This window comes from Apteryx rowi, unplaced genomic scaffold (genome assembly GCF_003343035.1).
Source record: "Apteryx rowi isolate R43461 unplaced genomic scaffold, aptRow1 scaffold_13, whole genome shotgun sequence".
Taxonomy (NCBI): Eukaryota; Metazoa; Chordata; class Aves; order Apterygiformes; family Apterygidae; genus Apteryx; species Apteryx rowi.
In genome coordinates this window covers 4,771,713-4,786,910 of record NW_020447530.1, presented here as the reverse complement: position 1 = coordinate 4,786,910, position 15,198 = coordinate 4,771,713, and the positions used below count along the sequence as shown (strand labels likewise).

The 15,198-nt window shown below is 37.7% G+C and overlaps 1 protein-coding gene across 4 annotated transcripts in view; it reads left to right on the top strand.

The window, feature by feature from the left end:
- Nucleotides 1-274: 274 nt before the first annotated feature.
- The window catches only part of WDHD1 (WD repeat and HMG-box DNA binding protein 1), a 32,480-nt gene continuing 17,556 nt past the window's right edge, over nucleotides 275-15,198 (top strand). For all 4 annotated transcript variants that reach the window (XR_003251972.1, XM_026056226.1, XM_026056225.1 and 1 more), the window contains exons 1-10: nucleotides 275-364; nucleotides 2,253-2,364; nucleotides 5,454-5,605; nucleotides 7,770-7,881; nucleotides 8,428-8,478; nucleotides 10,230-10,325; nucleotides 11,955-12,047; nucleotides 13,207-13,313; nucleotides 14,627-14,762; nucleotides 14,947-15,148. Coding sequence is in view for 3 of the 4 variants with exons in the window: in XM_026056226.1 (XP_025912011.1) it covers nucleotides 288-364; nucleotides 2,253-2,364; nucleotides 5,454-5,605; nucleotides 7,770-7,881; nucleotides 8,428-8,478; nucleotides 10,230-10,325; nucleotides 11,955-12,047; nucleotides 13,207-13,313; nucleotides 14,627-14,762; nucleotides 14,947-15,148 (1,138 nt within the window). In the remaining variant the exon portion in view is untranslated. The remainder of the gene's footprint in view (nucleotides 365-2,252; nucleotides 2,365-5,453; nucleotides 5,606-7,769; nucleotides 7,882-8,427; nucleotides 8,479-10,229; nucleotides 10,326-11,954; nucleotides 12,048-13,206; nucleotides 13,314-14,626; nucleotides 14,763-14,946; nucleotides 15,149-15,198) is intronic.

The following is a 15,198-nucleotide window of genomic DNA, read 5'->3' as shown; positions in this document are numbered from 1 at the left end:
CGGGCGGGCGGGCGGGCGCAGGCCCGGCCCCCGGGGCGGGACGAGGCGGCGGCGGCGGGAAGGCTCGAAGCGGTCGGCGCGGCGCGAGCGGSCAGGGCGGTAAGATGGCGCCGCCGCGGGGCCTCCTCTCCTCTCCCTTGCCTCCCCTCGGCGCGGCCTCCCCCGGCGGAGCGCTGCGAGGGCGAGGGCCGCGCGGGCTCCCGGCGCGGGGTGGCTCTCCCCGCTCCCCCTTTCTGAGGCTTTCCCCCCCCCGTTTTTGCCCCGCTTAGGTGAGGAGCGGCGCGAGGATGGCGCCCGCGCTGAGGCCGATGCGCTACGGCCACAGCGAGGGCCACACCGACGTCTGCTTCGGTGACTGCGGCAGGTGAGAGCCCGCCTGGGCCGCGCGCCCGGAGGAAGGCCGCTCCCGCGCCCAGACACCGCCTGGAGAAGGGCAATAAAGAGGGTCAGAGGGGGAATGAAACGGAGTCTTCCTTGGGGGGGAAAAAAAATCAATAATAGGATGTGGTTTAAGAACAAGAGAGTTGTGTAGCAAAGTCAAGTTTAGACGTCTTGCCCATTAGCAACGGGGCCGAGAGGACGGTCGCTACGGGTATGTTYGGTACCGGCCCCGTGTTGGTGTTGATGTGCAGGCCGCAAAGGGCGAAGGCCGGTTATGGCCTCACCTCTGATGCTGTAAAGCTTCATAACATTTATAATTTTGGGGGGGGRACTGCAAACTAGTAAACTGTTCACGTTAGCTTAAACTAGTAAAGCACTAAAAAGTGAAGCGTGCAAAACTATGGCAAAAGCTTTCCAGGTAGCGTGTGGTTTTTACGGCATGGAACTTGTCACACGTCCTTGAAGTAATGGCTATATCAAAGCGGTTTGTATTTCTTTACAACCGTCCTAGACGTTCTTGTTATCTGGTTAGTTATAACAGAAGTTTCTTTCAGGTGAACTGTTATGCATCATGCCTCAAGGCTTTTTTTAACTAATTCCTGGAGACCAGGATAAAATATAATCTGGGGGATGTATCGTCTTATTTCTGTTGATTGGTTTCGCAGAAGTATCTGCCCCAGCCGCTGCTGGGTGAGATACTGGACTAGATGGATTTTTACCCTGGTGTGGCCTGGCAAATCCTTTACTTGCTGTTGTTGGCCACTGGTTGTGAGATGCGTGTATTTTGATGCCCTGCATTTTGAAGTGATTGGCATATAACTTAATACACACTTTATGTAAGAGTAATTTCGTAGAATCTAGCAGAAATTGATGTAGAGTGGGAGACAATATGCTCATATACACACAAAGAAGTTAAAAATGTAGCTGTAGAAACCCAATACTGGGCTTGCTGTCCTTGTTTTTATTACAGCAGTTCTTGAATGCATAAGTATAAACTAAACATTCTCCATTAGCTTATTGTGCACAAAAATAAAAGAAAAACCCAACAATAAGCCCCCTCAGAAGAGGGTTCATGTTCTGAGTTCTCGGACAGAAGAGTGACATTACAGCCTCACCTCTCACTTTGTAGCACTTTGTTGTTTAATAACAAATTTTTGGGGACTTCGGACAAATTTAGAAAAAAAGAATGCAGGGTTTGGTTATAGATTCAAAATGTCTTTAATTAAAATACCAGATGAACTTCTGTATATTTACTCTGTGACTTCAGGTTATTGTTTATTGCATTAAAATTGTGAAAGTTAGCTCCAGCAGACTAGACGGATGAATTCCGAATTGACTATTTTTGAGGGTTCTGTAGATCTGGAATATGTTAAGCTTTTTAAACTTCGGTCAAGTATGTGTTAAGACTCTTAAGTTTGCCCTCAACTTTGTAATTAGCTGGAAGGTAAATTTTCAAAGGCTTAAAAAGCAATTAAATGCCCAGTTCTTAGAGAAATCAGTGCTAATTAAGTCCTTTGAAAAATTCCCTCTAGATCCTGGAAAAAAAATGGATTAGCTGATAATATTTAAGGGTCGACTTAGATGAGTGCCAGGCCTAGCTAGTTATCAGAGACTCAGTTACTGTGTTATGCTACCAAATTTTTTTTCATGTAGTTTTTCAATTTTTTTCCCCCCCTGTGTTTAACAACTTTTCTTTTTTTTTTAATGTAGGCATGATAAATGTAGGTATTCAATGAATTACATAGTATGTATTGTGTTTCAGTTTAAAAAAAAAAAGAAACATTTTAGTAACATTTTCATTTGGGGATTGAAAATCACAGGGGCTGTGCTTTCCATATGTGTATGTTAACAAATTCTGTATCTTTGAACAGCTGCATTGTAACCTGTGGCAGTGATGGAGATGTGAGGATTTGGGAAAACCTGGATGATGATGATCCGAAGTCCATTAATGTGGGAGAAAAGGCCTATTCGTGTGCTCTAAAGGTATCATAGTTAGCAGAATTCCTGTAAATTGTGTTCTGCTGATGTTGACACATACCATGATTGTGTGAATACTTTTCAAATTTGTTTTCAAACTCAAGGGTGCTGGTCATGTGGGTAAACATATATTAGGGTTATTTACAGAATAATATTGTGCGTAGCACATTCCAGAGTCTGATGTATGTTAGATATGTAGCCCTTTGCCTTCGTATTAATATATGAAAAAAACTTGAATGCTGTTTAATGAGACCAAAGCAACAGGTCTTATTTAAATTTGAGCACATTGAACACATGAACACATTCCATCTTTGTGTCTAAGTGAAAATATTAAAACAGTATTGAAACCAAATCACTTTCTAAAATATAGAACCATTTAATTGAATGAATATGCCTATAGACTTTTTGAATATTTTTAATTTCAAATTTCAAATTAAGTATATTGTTGCTATATAAAGTAAGAGTACTTCTGACGATTCCTTTTACCCTCTCCAGGACTGCAGAGGAGTTATTCCTTATACTAAGCTTTTGTAATATTTTTTTTTTTCTCCTCTCCCTTCACATTCAGTTATCCTTGCTTCTGACTTTGATCTCCTTTTTGAGAAACAAATCCAGCAGATTAAGCTAATTATGCAGTGAACTTTGTAGGCTGCTTTAGTGTTTTCTCACAATGTGAGTTGCAAAAAGTTTCCCAGGGTAAAATGTGATCATCGAGTATTAAGAAAAAGTGTGTCTCAGTGGTAGCTCAGCTTTTCAGCGGTGAGGGAATGAATATTTTTATTTGCAGCCTGTGACTGTAGCTGATTCCTGCTCTTTTGCCTTCCCCATCCCAGAGGCTCTGAACTGTTGTTGACTCAGGGAGGAAGGTTATGAGAAAACAGATGAGCCAAGAGGTGGTTTTATATGGACCTGTTTTAAGGTTCAAGGAATGGTTATCTCTGTTTATCAAAAACTACTTTCACAAAGTCAGTGTCTGATGGTGCTTTTGTAATACTTTTTCTTTTGATAATTGGTTGATATTTAGCTCTCAAAATTATTGTTCAGCCCAAAGATGCCTCTGACTTCCTCCCACAACATTAGGAGACAACAGATTTCTTGTTTAATAGTAAGTGGTAATAATTTGTGAGAATGCTGATTATAGGCAGTTCTGTAGCCTGACTGGCTTGTTCTGGCGTTTGAAGTACAACCTGCCCTTTCTGTCTTAATGTTAAGGCCACTCCTTTTTATATCTTGAAGAAGTGATTATTGGAAATAACAAGGCAAATAAGTCTTGATCTGTATCAATTTGTATAATAGAATATACTTCTTTTCACTACGCACGTTCATGTATTTAGCTTGAGATTCTCATAGTAATTCCTTTATGTGCAACTATTCTTATATTACATTAGTAACATAAAGGCAACATTTTAGACCTTCTGGCAATTGTAGAAGGAGAGATGAATTCCAGAAATTCGTAATTGTTCTTTAGATATTGTGTAGTTAACTTTGGAGTGATAATGGATATTTTTTAATTTTTTTTTAACTATTGATGGTTTTGGAGGGGATGGTAAAGGGGGAAATAAATGAGAATGAATTTGTATGTCCGTTACATTAAAAAATAAAAATAAAAAAAATATGTTCAGAACTATTGCCTTTAGTAAAACCCCTTTTTATATACCTTGGAGTGTAACTTATGTATCTATTTCTAAATATCTGTACAATCTATTTTCATCAAAAGATTTTTAGGGTGCTTTGCTATTTTCTCCATCACATAATTTGCTTCTGAAAAGGTAAACACAGGTGTCTTGACAGAGTTCATGTAGCAAATAAGTGGCAGAGCCAGAAATTGGAAAAACTACTAGTAAGAGAATGGAAAATCCTTTTTAGTAATTTCTGAGCACTGCTAAGAGCAGTCCTGTACTCTTAGTCTTTTGTAAAAGGCTTCTAGTTTTGAGACTTTATAATATTTTTAAAGTAATAAATAATTTTATATGTGATTTATTAAAAATTAATTTCTTTTATTATATTTTATATAATTTATTTATATTTTTATTTAAAATAAGTGATATTTGTAGACAACGAGATGAAAAATACTTTCTAAGACTTAACTTCAGGAAATCTTGTTTCAAAAATTATCCTTCGCTCTTAAAAATTTCACAAGAAACTCATTTGAGATGTCTGGTGGAAGCCAAGTAATGAATCTGATCTCTTACTTTCTGAGATTATTTAGTGCTGGCTGTTGTGCTGGTTGTTTTCTTTTTCTTCAGGATTTTTACTATAACTTTAGGCAACTTTTTAAGAAACACAAATATGGCATTTCTCTACTTACATATTTCAAAAACACACAAGTGAAGAATAGTATTGCTTTAAGGAAGAGGTACTACTTTTCCAAGAATAGGATAATTATTTGTTTTGTTTTGCACTATCTTCTAATCTGGAATCATTTTTAGTAGAGAACTGTCTTCTGCCTCAGAAAATGACTAAACTATAGCTCAGTCCACTTTTCATCTTTCCCTGGTGGCATTGAACTGGGAAATTTGGTCCAAGGGTGCCCTCTCCTGATGATGCAGCATATTAATCTAACTAGTTTATGAAGTTCTTCCTCTTCTGAGACCTCTCCTGCCTCTGAAGGGATTGAATTTTTCCATTCAGCCAAAAAAGATCAGATCGTTCTYTTTGAAATTCATTAGTGACTTTTCTGAGTATTCGTTACTTTAGTGAAGATACAAGTCAGGGAAGGTCTTGATATGGTAAATAGCCGTATGGTTAACGTTATGAATTGTAAGTCTGTTGAAACTGGAGTTGCTTATAGTAGTAAGTCTATCAGTGTGTTTAGTTTTGCAGAACTGAAACTAAGAGAATCTTTTTACTAGTTTTTAATAGTTTGTTTTAAATGATAGAGTGTTAAAGCTACTACACTTGTCTGTTTTTTCTTTTTTGGGCAGGGTGGGAGGAAATATATGTTTAAAGAATATCTCCCCGCTACTCTTATTGTTAGATTTCTTTTGGAATTACTGAAGTGAATCTGCCCAAATAGTGGGAACATAAGAGTAATTTTTTGGCTCTTTGGACAAAAATGTGTTTTAACTAACCAATTTTATGATGGATTTTTTTAGAATGGAAGACTGATCACAGCAGTATCTAACAATACTGTTCAGATTCATACGTTTCCTGAAGGAGCTCCAGATGGCATCCTTACTCGTTTCACCATGAATGCCAACCATGTCGTCTTTAATAGCGATGGTACCAAAATTGCTGCTGGTTCTAGGTAATCTGTCCATGATGAGCAAAAGCTTTGCAACGTTCAAAATCTGGCAAATTCCTTGCCTGCTTTTTTTTTCCTTACACCAATGATGTCATTAATCCACATACCTCTGAGGGTTTTAAAGTATTGCAAAACGCCTTCCTGGAAAGGAGAAAAGGAATGAAAAGAACTGTTAGGAAACAATTCTCTGAGAGATATTTGAGCCACAAAATAATTTCAAATGGGTATCTGGTGTTGTGAAATAATTTATTTTCTTTAGGAGACTTGACTGTTTTCAGCTCTCATTCCTATAGTGCATAAGTGTTCACCCATATGGATCTCATTGCGGCATCAAGGATTTTGTCACTGTGTGCTAAAGATAATGTCCCGACTGTTCAGGATCATGGTGCTGCAGATGCATATACGCATGCAAAAGTTAGATGGTTTCCGATTTGTGTGAGAGCTTTGAGTCATTCTCTGGCATAAGCATCCTCACTATTCTGCCAAATGATAACAGATGACAGTTGCAAGACTCCCCCGAGGGGGATAAATGCATAGTTTAGCTGGTTTCTTAGGGCAGCATGTTTGCTTTTACATGAGATACGCTAGTCGTTTAACAGAGATGGTGAAATAGCAGGCAGGCAATATTCTTGCTTGTTTATTTAAGGCTCAGGTGAATCCTAACTGGATTTAGTAAACTCTTTGGGCACGGTAGCTGACTTAGACTGTCTGCCTGCCTCTCTGCTGGAATTTGTCCTCTGCCCCCACAGCAGAGATGGCAGAGTATTGCATCTGGTCTCTGGCTTGTCTAAGTGTGAACTGAACGAGAAAGCAGTTTGGATGAATATACTGGGCTGTGAACTCTGGCAGCTGTGAAGCAGACACACCAACTCTTCCAAAACTGGGAGGCTGGACAGCTGGGGGCAGTAACCACCCTAATCTCTAAATCTGACAGGGTTCATGAGTTTGGGCCTTTGCCAGTGCTTGTTTCTGAGGGAACAGCTCTGCTCCAAGATCTGGCTTTGATTAGAGAGATTAAGCAGACAGCAAACTCTCTGCTTCTAAAACTTTTACAAAAACCCAGTACTTCTGCAGCCTGACCAGGGCCCCCACGTTAGGAAAAATAACTCATGAGACTGTGAGGTCACCTCTCGATGAGGTCTTCTGTAACATACTGAGGGAGAAGGTGACAGCCATGAAATGAGGGAATGCAGCTAAGAAGAATTGCTTTCAGTTGTCAAAAATTACTTCATCTTTTCTCCAAGACTGTAAACTTCATATACAGGAGGTTTAATGTCCAGTCGGCCACTAAAATTCACAGGAACTGTTTGAAAAATAGTTGTGGCTTCTTAAACAGAAAAAAATCTTATTGCCTGTTTTTTCTTTAAAGTTGCCTTGCATTGTAGAAGGCGGCTAAAATAATTCTAGTTGTCTCACAATATAACTTGTGCTCTTGTGTTTATGACTGTTTTTGGTTAGCATTAGATATTTGGCAAAACTGAGTTTGTCATTCTGAATATAGTTAGTGAGTTAACTCTGTAGCTTTAGGGCCTAAAGTCAGATTTCTTTCTGAAGGTGTTGCAGTGAAGTATGAGAGAGAGTGTCACAAGAGCTCTTTGGCTTAAAAGTTAGCATTGTTATTTTCAGTTAAATTGAGGCAATGTCCGTAATTTTGGAGGGGGAATAAAGTTGTGAAAAATCAGTTATTGTGTCTGATACACTAAATGGTCTTAAAAAAGGCTGTTTAAAAACTTTACAAAATAAACTATTTGCCCTATCTTTTTTTTCACTAAATGATCAAATAATTATGGTAGTGACTATATACCACTTAACAGATATCAGACAGCTGACTTAATAGGAAATAAACACAGGTTTTCATTAGATCATATAGAATATTATATAAAAGTGATAGATACCATCTGTGTGTACATAATATCCTCTTAAAAGAGCAACCATGTTTTATGAACTTTGTTTTGAAGAAAAATTATCTTATAAAATAATCTGGCCTTGTTTCTATTGTAGGAAGCTTCAAGATTCTCGTTTTCACTAAGATCTTACAGGTCTGGGAGCCATAACTTCCCTAAAACTTATGTAGTGCCCAATTTCATTTTCATTGCTGTAAACAAATAGTCTATCTCTGTTAATACCAACATTAATACTTTTATGTCTGTGCTGTTGTGATCTACAGTGACTTCATGGTCAAAGTTGTGGAGGTGACTGATAGCAGCAAGCAGAAAACATTCCGAGGACATGATGCTCCTGTTTTAAGCCTTGCTTTTGACCCCAATGATGTTTTCCTGGTAAAAGCACTTTCTTGTTTACTTTCTCCTTTTTTTTTTCTTTTCTCTTAAAAAAAATTGTCCTTCTGGAAAAAATAGTGACCAGGCACATAAGACAATTTCACTTCAGCTCACCATACCGATGAGGGAATGTATGACAATTTGTTGCCTCCCAGGAGAACTCGGTCTTGTCTTACTACTCAGTTATTCTCTGTGTTCAGTTACTCTCTACTCTCTTCTCTAATGCCAATCTAATTTTAGAGAGAAAAGGTTTGTTCACTAAAGTAATCTAATATTAATGTTGAGCCTCTTTTGTGAATGAGCATCCCACTTAAGTATGAAAATTTGTAATTCCAGTAGTGTGGAGTCAAGTGGAACTATCAAAGGTGGTTTAGGTTTGATAGTGTTAGAAAGTTTTAAGCATAAATCTGATTTATACTGGGAGACTTTCTTTTTAAAACTGCTTATATATGTCTGTAGCAATGGTAACAGGAATCTTTTAGTTTTGTAGCATTAATTTCACAGCATCTTTAATTGTCACTTTGTTAACAAAAATCTTTTACATAGGCATCAGCAAGCTGTGATGGTTCTGTCAGAGTATGGAGAATCGCAGATCAGGTAAGAGGACTACGTTTCAGAGTTAAATGTTTCATAAGAAACCAGGGATTTCACCGAGAGCAAGAACAGTCTACAGCTGGATTGGAATAACCCCACTGGAATAAATGCTTTTTTTTTTTTTCTTTTTTTAAAGAAATTTAATCATGTCTTGCTTTTATCCATTTCTGGGAGAAATTCCAAAACCTGAGAATGAACAGTTGCTTGGGTAGCTGTGGACTGTTTCTGTCTGTGGAATCCTTGATATCTTCTGTTCATCTTTCTTCATGGGCCATTGTCTGCCTTGTCCTCAGCACATTCGAAAGTAACGTTTCTGTGTGAAGATAGCAAGTAACACCAAATTCCTTGTTTCAGAATTTCGGCTAGTTGCTTTCAGGGTAAAGGAAGGATTTTCATCCTAATACGCAACTGTCCAGATATATTTTGTTTTAGTTTATTTTTACTGAGCTTCCTATGAAATACTGGATAATTTTAAGGATTGGAGACTGACCAATGAGGGTGGAACAATGGTACAGAGTATCATCTTTTTGAGTGGTCTGGTTGGTCTTGATCATATGAACAAGGTTACTTTAACTCAATTGGGAAGAGATTTTTCCTACGATCAGATTAAGACCCTTGAAGATTTTAAACCTGTGTAGTTCACCTGCTAGGATGACTGAGATGCCCATGATGATGACTTTTTTTTTTTTTTTTAGTAGGGAATTTTGGGCATAGTGTTGCTTCAGTCTCTCCTGCTCTCTGCCAGTGACATGCACACGTTTAATTTTTCAAAGGCTCAAGGTCCAGCTTGGCACATTCCAACTTCTTTGATTTGTAGAGATGGACCTTAAACTCGCTATAGTGAGTTTAAGGCTGCTGACAAAGGGCTCGCTATTCCAGTTACTTTTTACAATTCCTCTCAAGAGGCATGTAAATCACGCTTATTATAAATACAATCATTAGGCTAAGCTTGGCAATATTTGGTGAATCAGTTCAGGGCCTGTAAGAAATCGGATTAAGTGAGCCAATGGTCTCTTCTGGCCTTACACTTTAAGAAACTTAAGAAGTGGATTTCAAGTTAACACTTTAATAAAGCAGTTCTGTACATGTATGTGGAATTATTTCTGCTAAATGTCATTTGACTGGAGTAAGAATCCATGTGTAGTTATTCCTCTGAGTGCTGTTGGGAATGTACCCCACACTTGTGGATTGCTACTTTTTAAAATAAAAGCATACTTTTAGCATGAAATCTAACTTACAGACTGATGATGGGTGCCTTTTCGAGTAGTTAGTCTAACAGTGTCCTGGAATTGTGGCAGTAATGTATGTATCTATGTTGTAATATGAGAATATAGCGATTCAGTCGTCTTTACACTGCTATGGCAAGATTCAGGCTGATGCCTGTCACCCTGCTAAAGTCGGACTGGATTTTACAAATGCAATTTGGCGGGAATTTTCTCATTATAACCTAAAGATATGTGAATTCATTTGTCCTGTACTTGATTAAAAACACTTGTTCTGTGGTCTTATTTCTGTTACAAGTAGTTGTATTGTGATTAAAATATTTTCATGTTAAACTAGCAGTTTTCAGGGAGAGCTTATTTGTTTTTGGAGATGTGTGCCATCTCATTTGGATGAGAGAGATTATTTCAGTTCCAAAAATGGTAGGTTTCTTTTCCTTTCAGGATTTTCCCATACTTCTCCTGTAAGGATTTTTACAATACAGAGGATTTTCACAAAACTAGAAAACTCATTTTTGAATATTTTGTTTTCAGACATGCATAACAAGCTGGCTACTGCTGCAGAAATGTAATGATGTGATAAATGCTAAATCAATATGTAGGCTTGGCTGGCAACCTGGAAGTGGGAAGGTAAGTGACACGTCGTTTTAGTTGCGTCTTAATCCTCCATTTCTCTTTGGAAGTACAAYGTAGAATTTAATCCAGGCAAGTGCCAATTCCAGCTTCGGGGAATAAGAAAAATATTTGGGGCGAAGTTCCTTTTTAGGAGAAATAAAAACCTGGAAATGGTTACTCGTTTAAGTGCCAGACTGCTGTTGGCAGTGGTCCAGCTGTCAGTACAGTACAATGTTAAACAGTCATGTTGTGCTGAATAGGAAGGAACATTGTGCGTGAGGGAAATAACCTAATTGTTCACAGCAGAGCATCAAAGGGGTTCAGTCTTTCTGTAATTTAAGTAAATTTTGTCCTATTGGTAATGTTGCTCTGTAAACGTCTTCTAAATAGTACGTTGTTCCATTTCTTTTCATCTGAAGAACAAAGCCGATTCTGCTGTGATTAAAGGTGTTGTTGATAGTAGCACATACTATACATCTAGTGCATTGTGTATGTACCGATGCAATAGGACTATATATGAATCACTAATCAAAATGGGTTGGGAGGCAGGAGTTTGCATAACCATATGCAAGGCTCTGTTTCTGCAACCTCGAATGCCCCTGCGGCATCTGGTAATGAAAACGGAAGAGCAGGAGAGCAGATAAATTCAAAGCTTTTCTGAAATAAGGCATGCCTTGAAGTAGAGGGCAGGGAACCGACCAAAGTYGGCCATTTGGAAAAACTGCTTTGTGGCTTCTGATCTTGCCTGTGATCTGGAACAGTGCTTTAGCAAAACCTATTCATCCTGTATTGGCGTTTCGCTATATTAAATCTAAAGACTGTTTTTCCAATGTTATCTCACARACCTTACCTGAATAATCTCTGTTTCCCCTGACGTAGCCAGGTGTTTTGAATATTGGACAGGGGCAGACAGACCTCACAAAGGCTGTTGTGATAGCATTATGCACAGCTTTTCTGTGGAAGAGAGACTATAACCTGCAGTACAAATTACTTTGTGTGCATATTGCATAAAAACAGATTTTTTTTTTTAAGGCTAGTCCTTCACACTAATATTTTTTGAAATATAGGCAGTTTTCTTGTTTCTCTTACAAAGCAGAATGTCAGAAGTCTTTAAAAAAAAAAAAAGAATTTTAAGAAGTAAACAGGCAGCAACTCTTACATAGCTTTGTGAAAGCTGAAATGATCTACTTCAGGAATCAGCTATTCAAATAAGATTTATAAGAAAAAAAACATAACCTGATCAAGAGATTTGGGGAAGGAGAGAAAGGGAGAACATAAGCCTTATGCTCAGAACATTGAAAACTATTTATACATGTTTGCTAGCTGTTTCATAAATAAGAACTCCTAACCTTATGTTGCAGCTGTCATTATCTTCAGTTCTCTGCCAGAAAGAAATGAAGATTAAAATAAAAACAGCCATGCTTCCGTATGTTGCATATGGAAAGCCTTAAAGAATCTTGTAATTCAAGATTACTTCAGTTTTCTTTACTTTCTCAGTTGGTATTGCTAGGATGCGAAGAGATCTATTACATGCTGAGGCAGAATGAAGGGGCTGTGCTATGAAATAGGTGTGCTATTTCTTTGAATGATTTGTTTGAAAGATAACTTGCTCTTAATTGTCTGGTTCTTGTTTCCTTTGAACAGTTGTTGGCAGTTCCTGTAGATAAAGTTATTAAACTATACAGAAGAGAAACCTGGGATAATCAATTTGATCTATCAGATACTTTTGTCACACAGGTAGGTCCATAAACCAGATGCTTGCTAAATCTTGTGTAATTTAAACCTTGCTCTGCTAGAAATTTATCTTCTGGACAGTTTGGGTATGGGTTTTCTTTCTTTCTTTCTTTCTTTCTTTCTTTCTTTCTTTCTTTCTTTCTTTCTTTCTTTCTTTCTTTCTTTCTTTCTTTCTTTCTTTCTTTCTTTNTCTTTCTTTCTTTCTTTCTTTCTTTCTTTCTTTCTTTCTTTCTTTCTTTCTTTCTTTCTTTCTTTCTTTCTTTCTTTCTTTCTTTCTTTCTTTCTCCCCCTCACCCCATCCCTCAGTCATGACTGCTCAGATTATTTTCTTTCTCATTTTTGATCCTATTATCTTCTGTTGTAAACTATGGCTGTGTATAAAGGCAAGAGATACTAGAGGAGTGTCAAGCACGTCTTTACGTGGTACTGGTTCTTCACCTTCCTTTACAGTAACCAGCCAGAGCTCTAAAGTCTACCAGGGAGTCACTGAGTGCAGCTGAACATCTGTTTTCACAGATTGTTCTAAGTACATAGCATATTAGGGAAAACGTTCAGAGTATTATYTCTTTACACAGTGGAGATATCATTTGTCTACTATTTTATTAAATTGCAGTTTAGCTTTTTTGTAATGCATTAACTGTGTCATCTTCTTGCTTTTGACATCATGATATACCTGGAAACCTTTGGGGAAAGAGGACCACTTCCCTAGTGTTATTGTTAGGTATCTGTTTATAGAGACTGTGTGTTAATACTTTTCACTGACTTCACAAGTATACTACAACTGGAATGTTACTAAGATACAGAACACCATCTTTGATTTGATTTATGAATCTGTACTAATTATGTTGAAAATAAAAAGCAACAATGTTTAGTGCTGGGTTTACAAAATGTACTCTGCTTCTGTCTGTGTCTACAATCAGGTTTTGTTGGACCTCGTAACTTTTAGTGACAGAAGATGAATATTTTAAAGGAAGAAAAAAAGTGTGCTGTTTCTGAAGAGCGGTTCTTGTAGGAGGCTGGCTAAAGCTCTAGTATGGGCAGCTGCATGTGGTTTGCCAAAGACCCTTATCTTTTTTCCTCCAACGTATCTATTTTACACTCCAGAGTAAGAATGCTGTCCATGCTTTATCATTAATACTCTCTAATTTTCCTTTCTTGCTAGCCCTTGAATGTTGTGGCCTGGTCTCCTTGTGGGCAATACCTGGCAGCTGGAAGTGTGGATGGGAGTATAGTGGTATGGAAGGTGGAAACCCAGGAGTGCATAGAGAGGTATCCAGTGCTCTTCCATAAATCCTTAAATACATGCATTTTTTTTCTAAAAATAGAATTTTGTTATATCTTTAAGACTTATTTGTGGAAATATTAGACCTCTGCCTCTTGAAAAGCCTTAGTAAGATTTACAAGGTAAAAAAAGAAAAAAAGAAAAGAAAAAAAGAAAAAAAAATTACCCTGTGAATTTTTACTCTGTAAAATTTGAGGGCTCGGCTCTTGTGCAGCCTGGGAGAGGTATACTGATATTGCAGTTCGTTTGCTCAAGGGGATTCAAGGGCGTCCACATCACTCTCTTACCCTAACAGCAGCTTCCACAAGAGTATAACAGGTAGGTAGAAATGTGGCGTTGCTCTGCCTGCCCCCACCACATCCAGTATTCATAGAAATATGATCTTATTCACGTGACATATTGCTCTCTTTTCCGCATAGCCAGAAGGATCTGGAAACATTACGTTCTTAGACATAGAACAGGAAAGAGACACGAATGTGGACTTTTGTTCAAATTCCATAGTCTAGTTTTGTGTGTGCAAAAGGAATGTCTTTTATTATTTTTAAGTTGGGTTATTTTTACTTTGACATTTAGTGTTTCTAGTTGATTAAAGGGTAATATTGATGGAAATATATTTCCCTCAGATTCCAAACCCTGAAAAAGCAAGATCATTGTAAGGATRATGTATTTTCTAAAGGGTGGGAAAATACAGATATGTCAGTGGACTAATCATCCTCACCTGTAAGCAGAAAAGGCCAAATTGCACTTTATCTTGGTTATTTGAAGTATCCCTCTTTCAAAAAAGTATGATGAAGCAAGTAAGAGAAGGAGGGATTTATCTAGCTGAGTATCTTGTGTTAGAAACATGATTGCTACTTTAAAGCATATGTTAAGAGTTAAAGAAAGATCCATGTGCGAGTAACTCCTGGTCGGGCTGCTTTGTGAGAATAAAGGGGGAAAAGACAGAGGGCTAAGTTACCAGTTTGATACAAGAGAAACTGCTGAATGTCCTTTTTATAACGGAACAGTTCTGGAATACATGATTGCTGGGGAATTACTTTGTATTTTCTACATGTAGCAGCAAGCTGTTTTGTGAATATGATTTTGACTTTTTTTTTTTTAAGGTTAAATTACTTCCTCCATAGAAAAGGAAGACCTGCTGGTGTTTTTTATAGTAACTTTTTATGCTAACAATAATCTCTTAATTATTTTGTGTTTCTTCATTTTCTGATGTTAGTGTTATCACTTTTTACAGTAACTCTTAGTGAGATTCCTGCCCTGAGAAACTTACCMAAAAAACCCATTATTTTATTCTTTTTAGGATGAAACATGAAAAAAATTACACAATTTGTGGACTGGCATGGCACCCCAAATATGGGCAAATCGCTTATACAGATACTGAAGGAAATCTGGGGTTGTTGGAAAATATTGGTGATGGAAAGAAACCAAATGATAAGGTGATCAGTACATATGCCAAATATTTCTTAAATTAGCCTGATTATTTAGGTTATCAAACTATATTGAACATTGTCTTGTGTTTTGAAAGTTCCCTGTTGTGTGTTTTCAGCTGTTGATGATTAATTCAGTCCTCAAACTCCATGTGCAACAGAAGGTTCATGATAGTTGTTAACTTGGTTTTAGGTTGCCAGTGCAGTGACAAAAGACTACAATGATCTGTTTGATGGAGAGGATGATGACTATTTAAATGGAGATGTGATTGAACCACAGTCTTCCCCAAAGGCTGTAGCTAACGAAGAAGATGGTGGTGATGATGATGATGACCTTATGCCTACTTCAGGCCATCCGAGACGGACAATAATTGATGATGATGATAACTCATTAGGTACAAAATAAACCAGTTTTCTATAGCACTTCAGTACTTTTACTGGGACT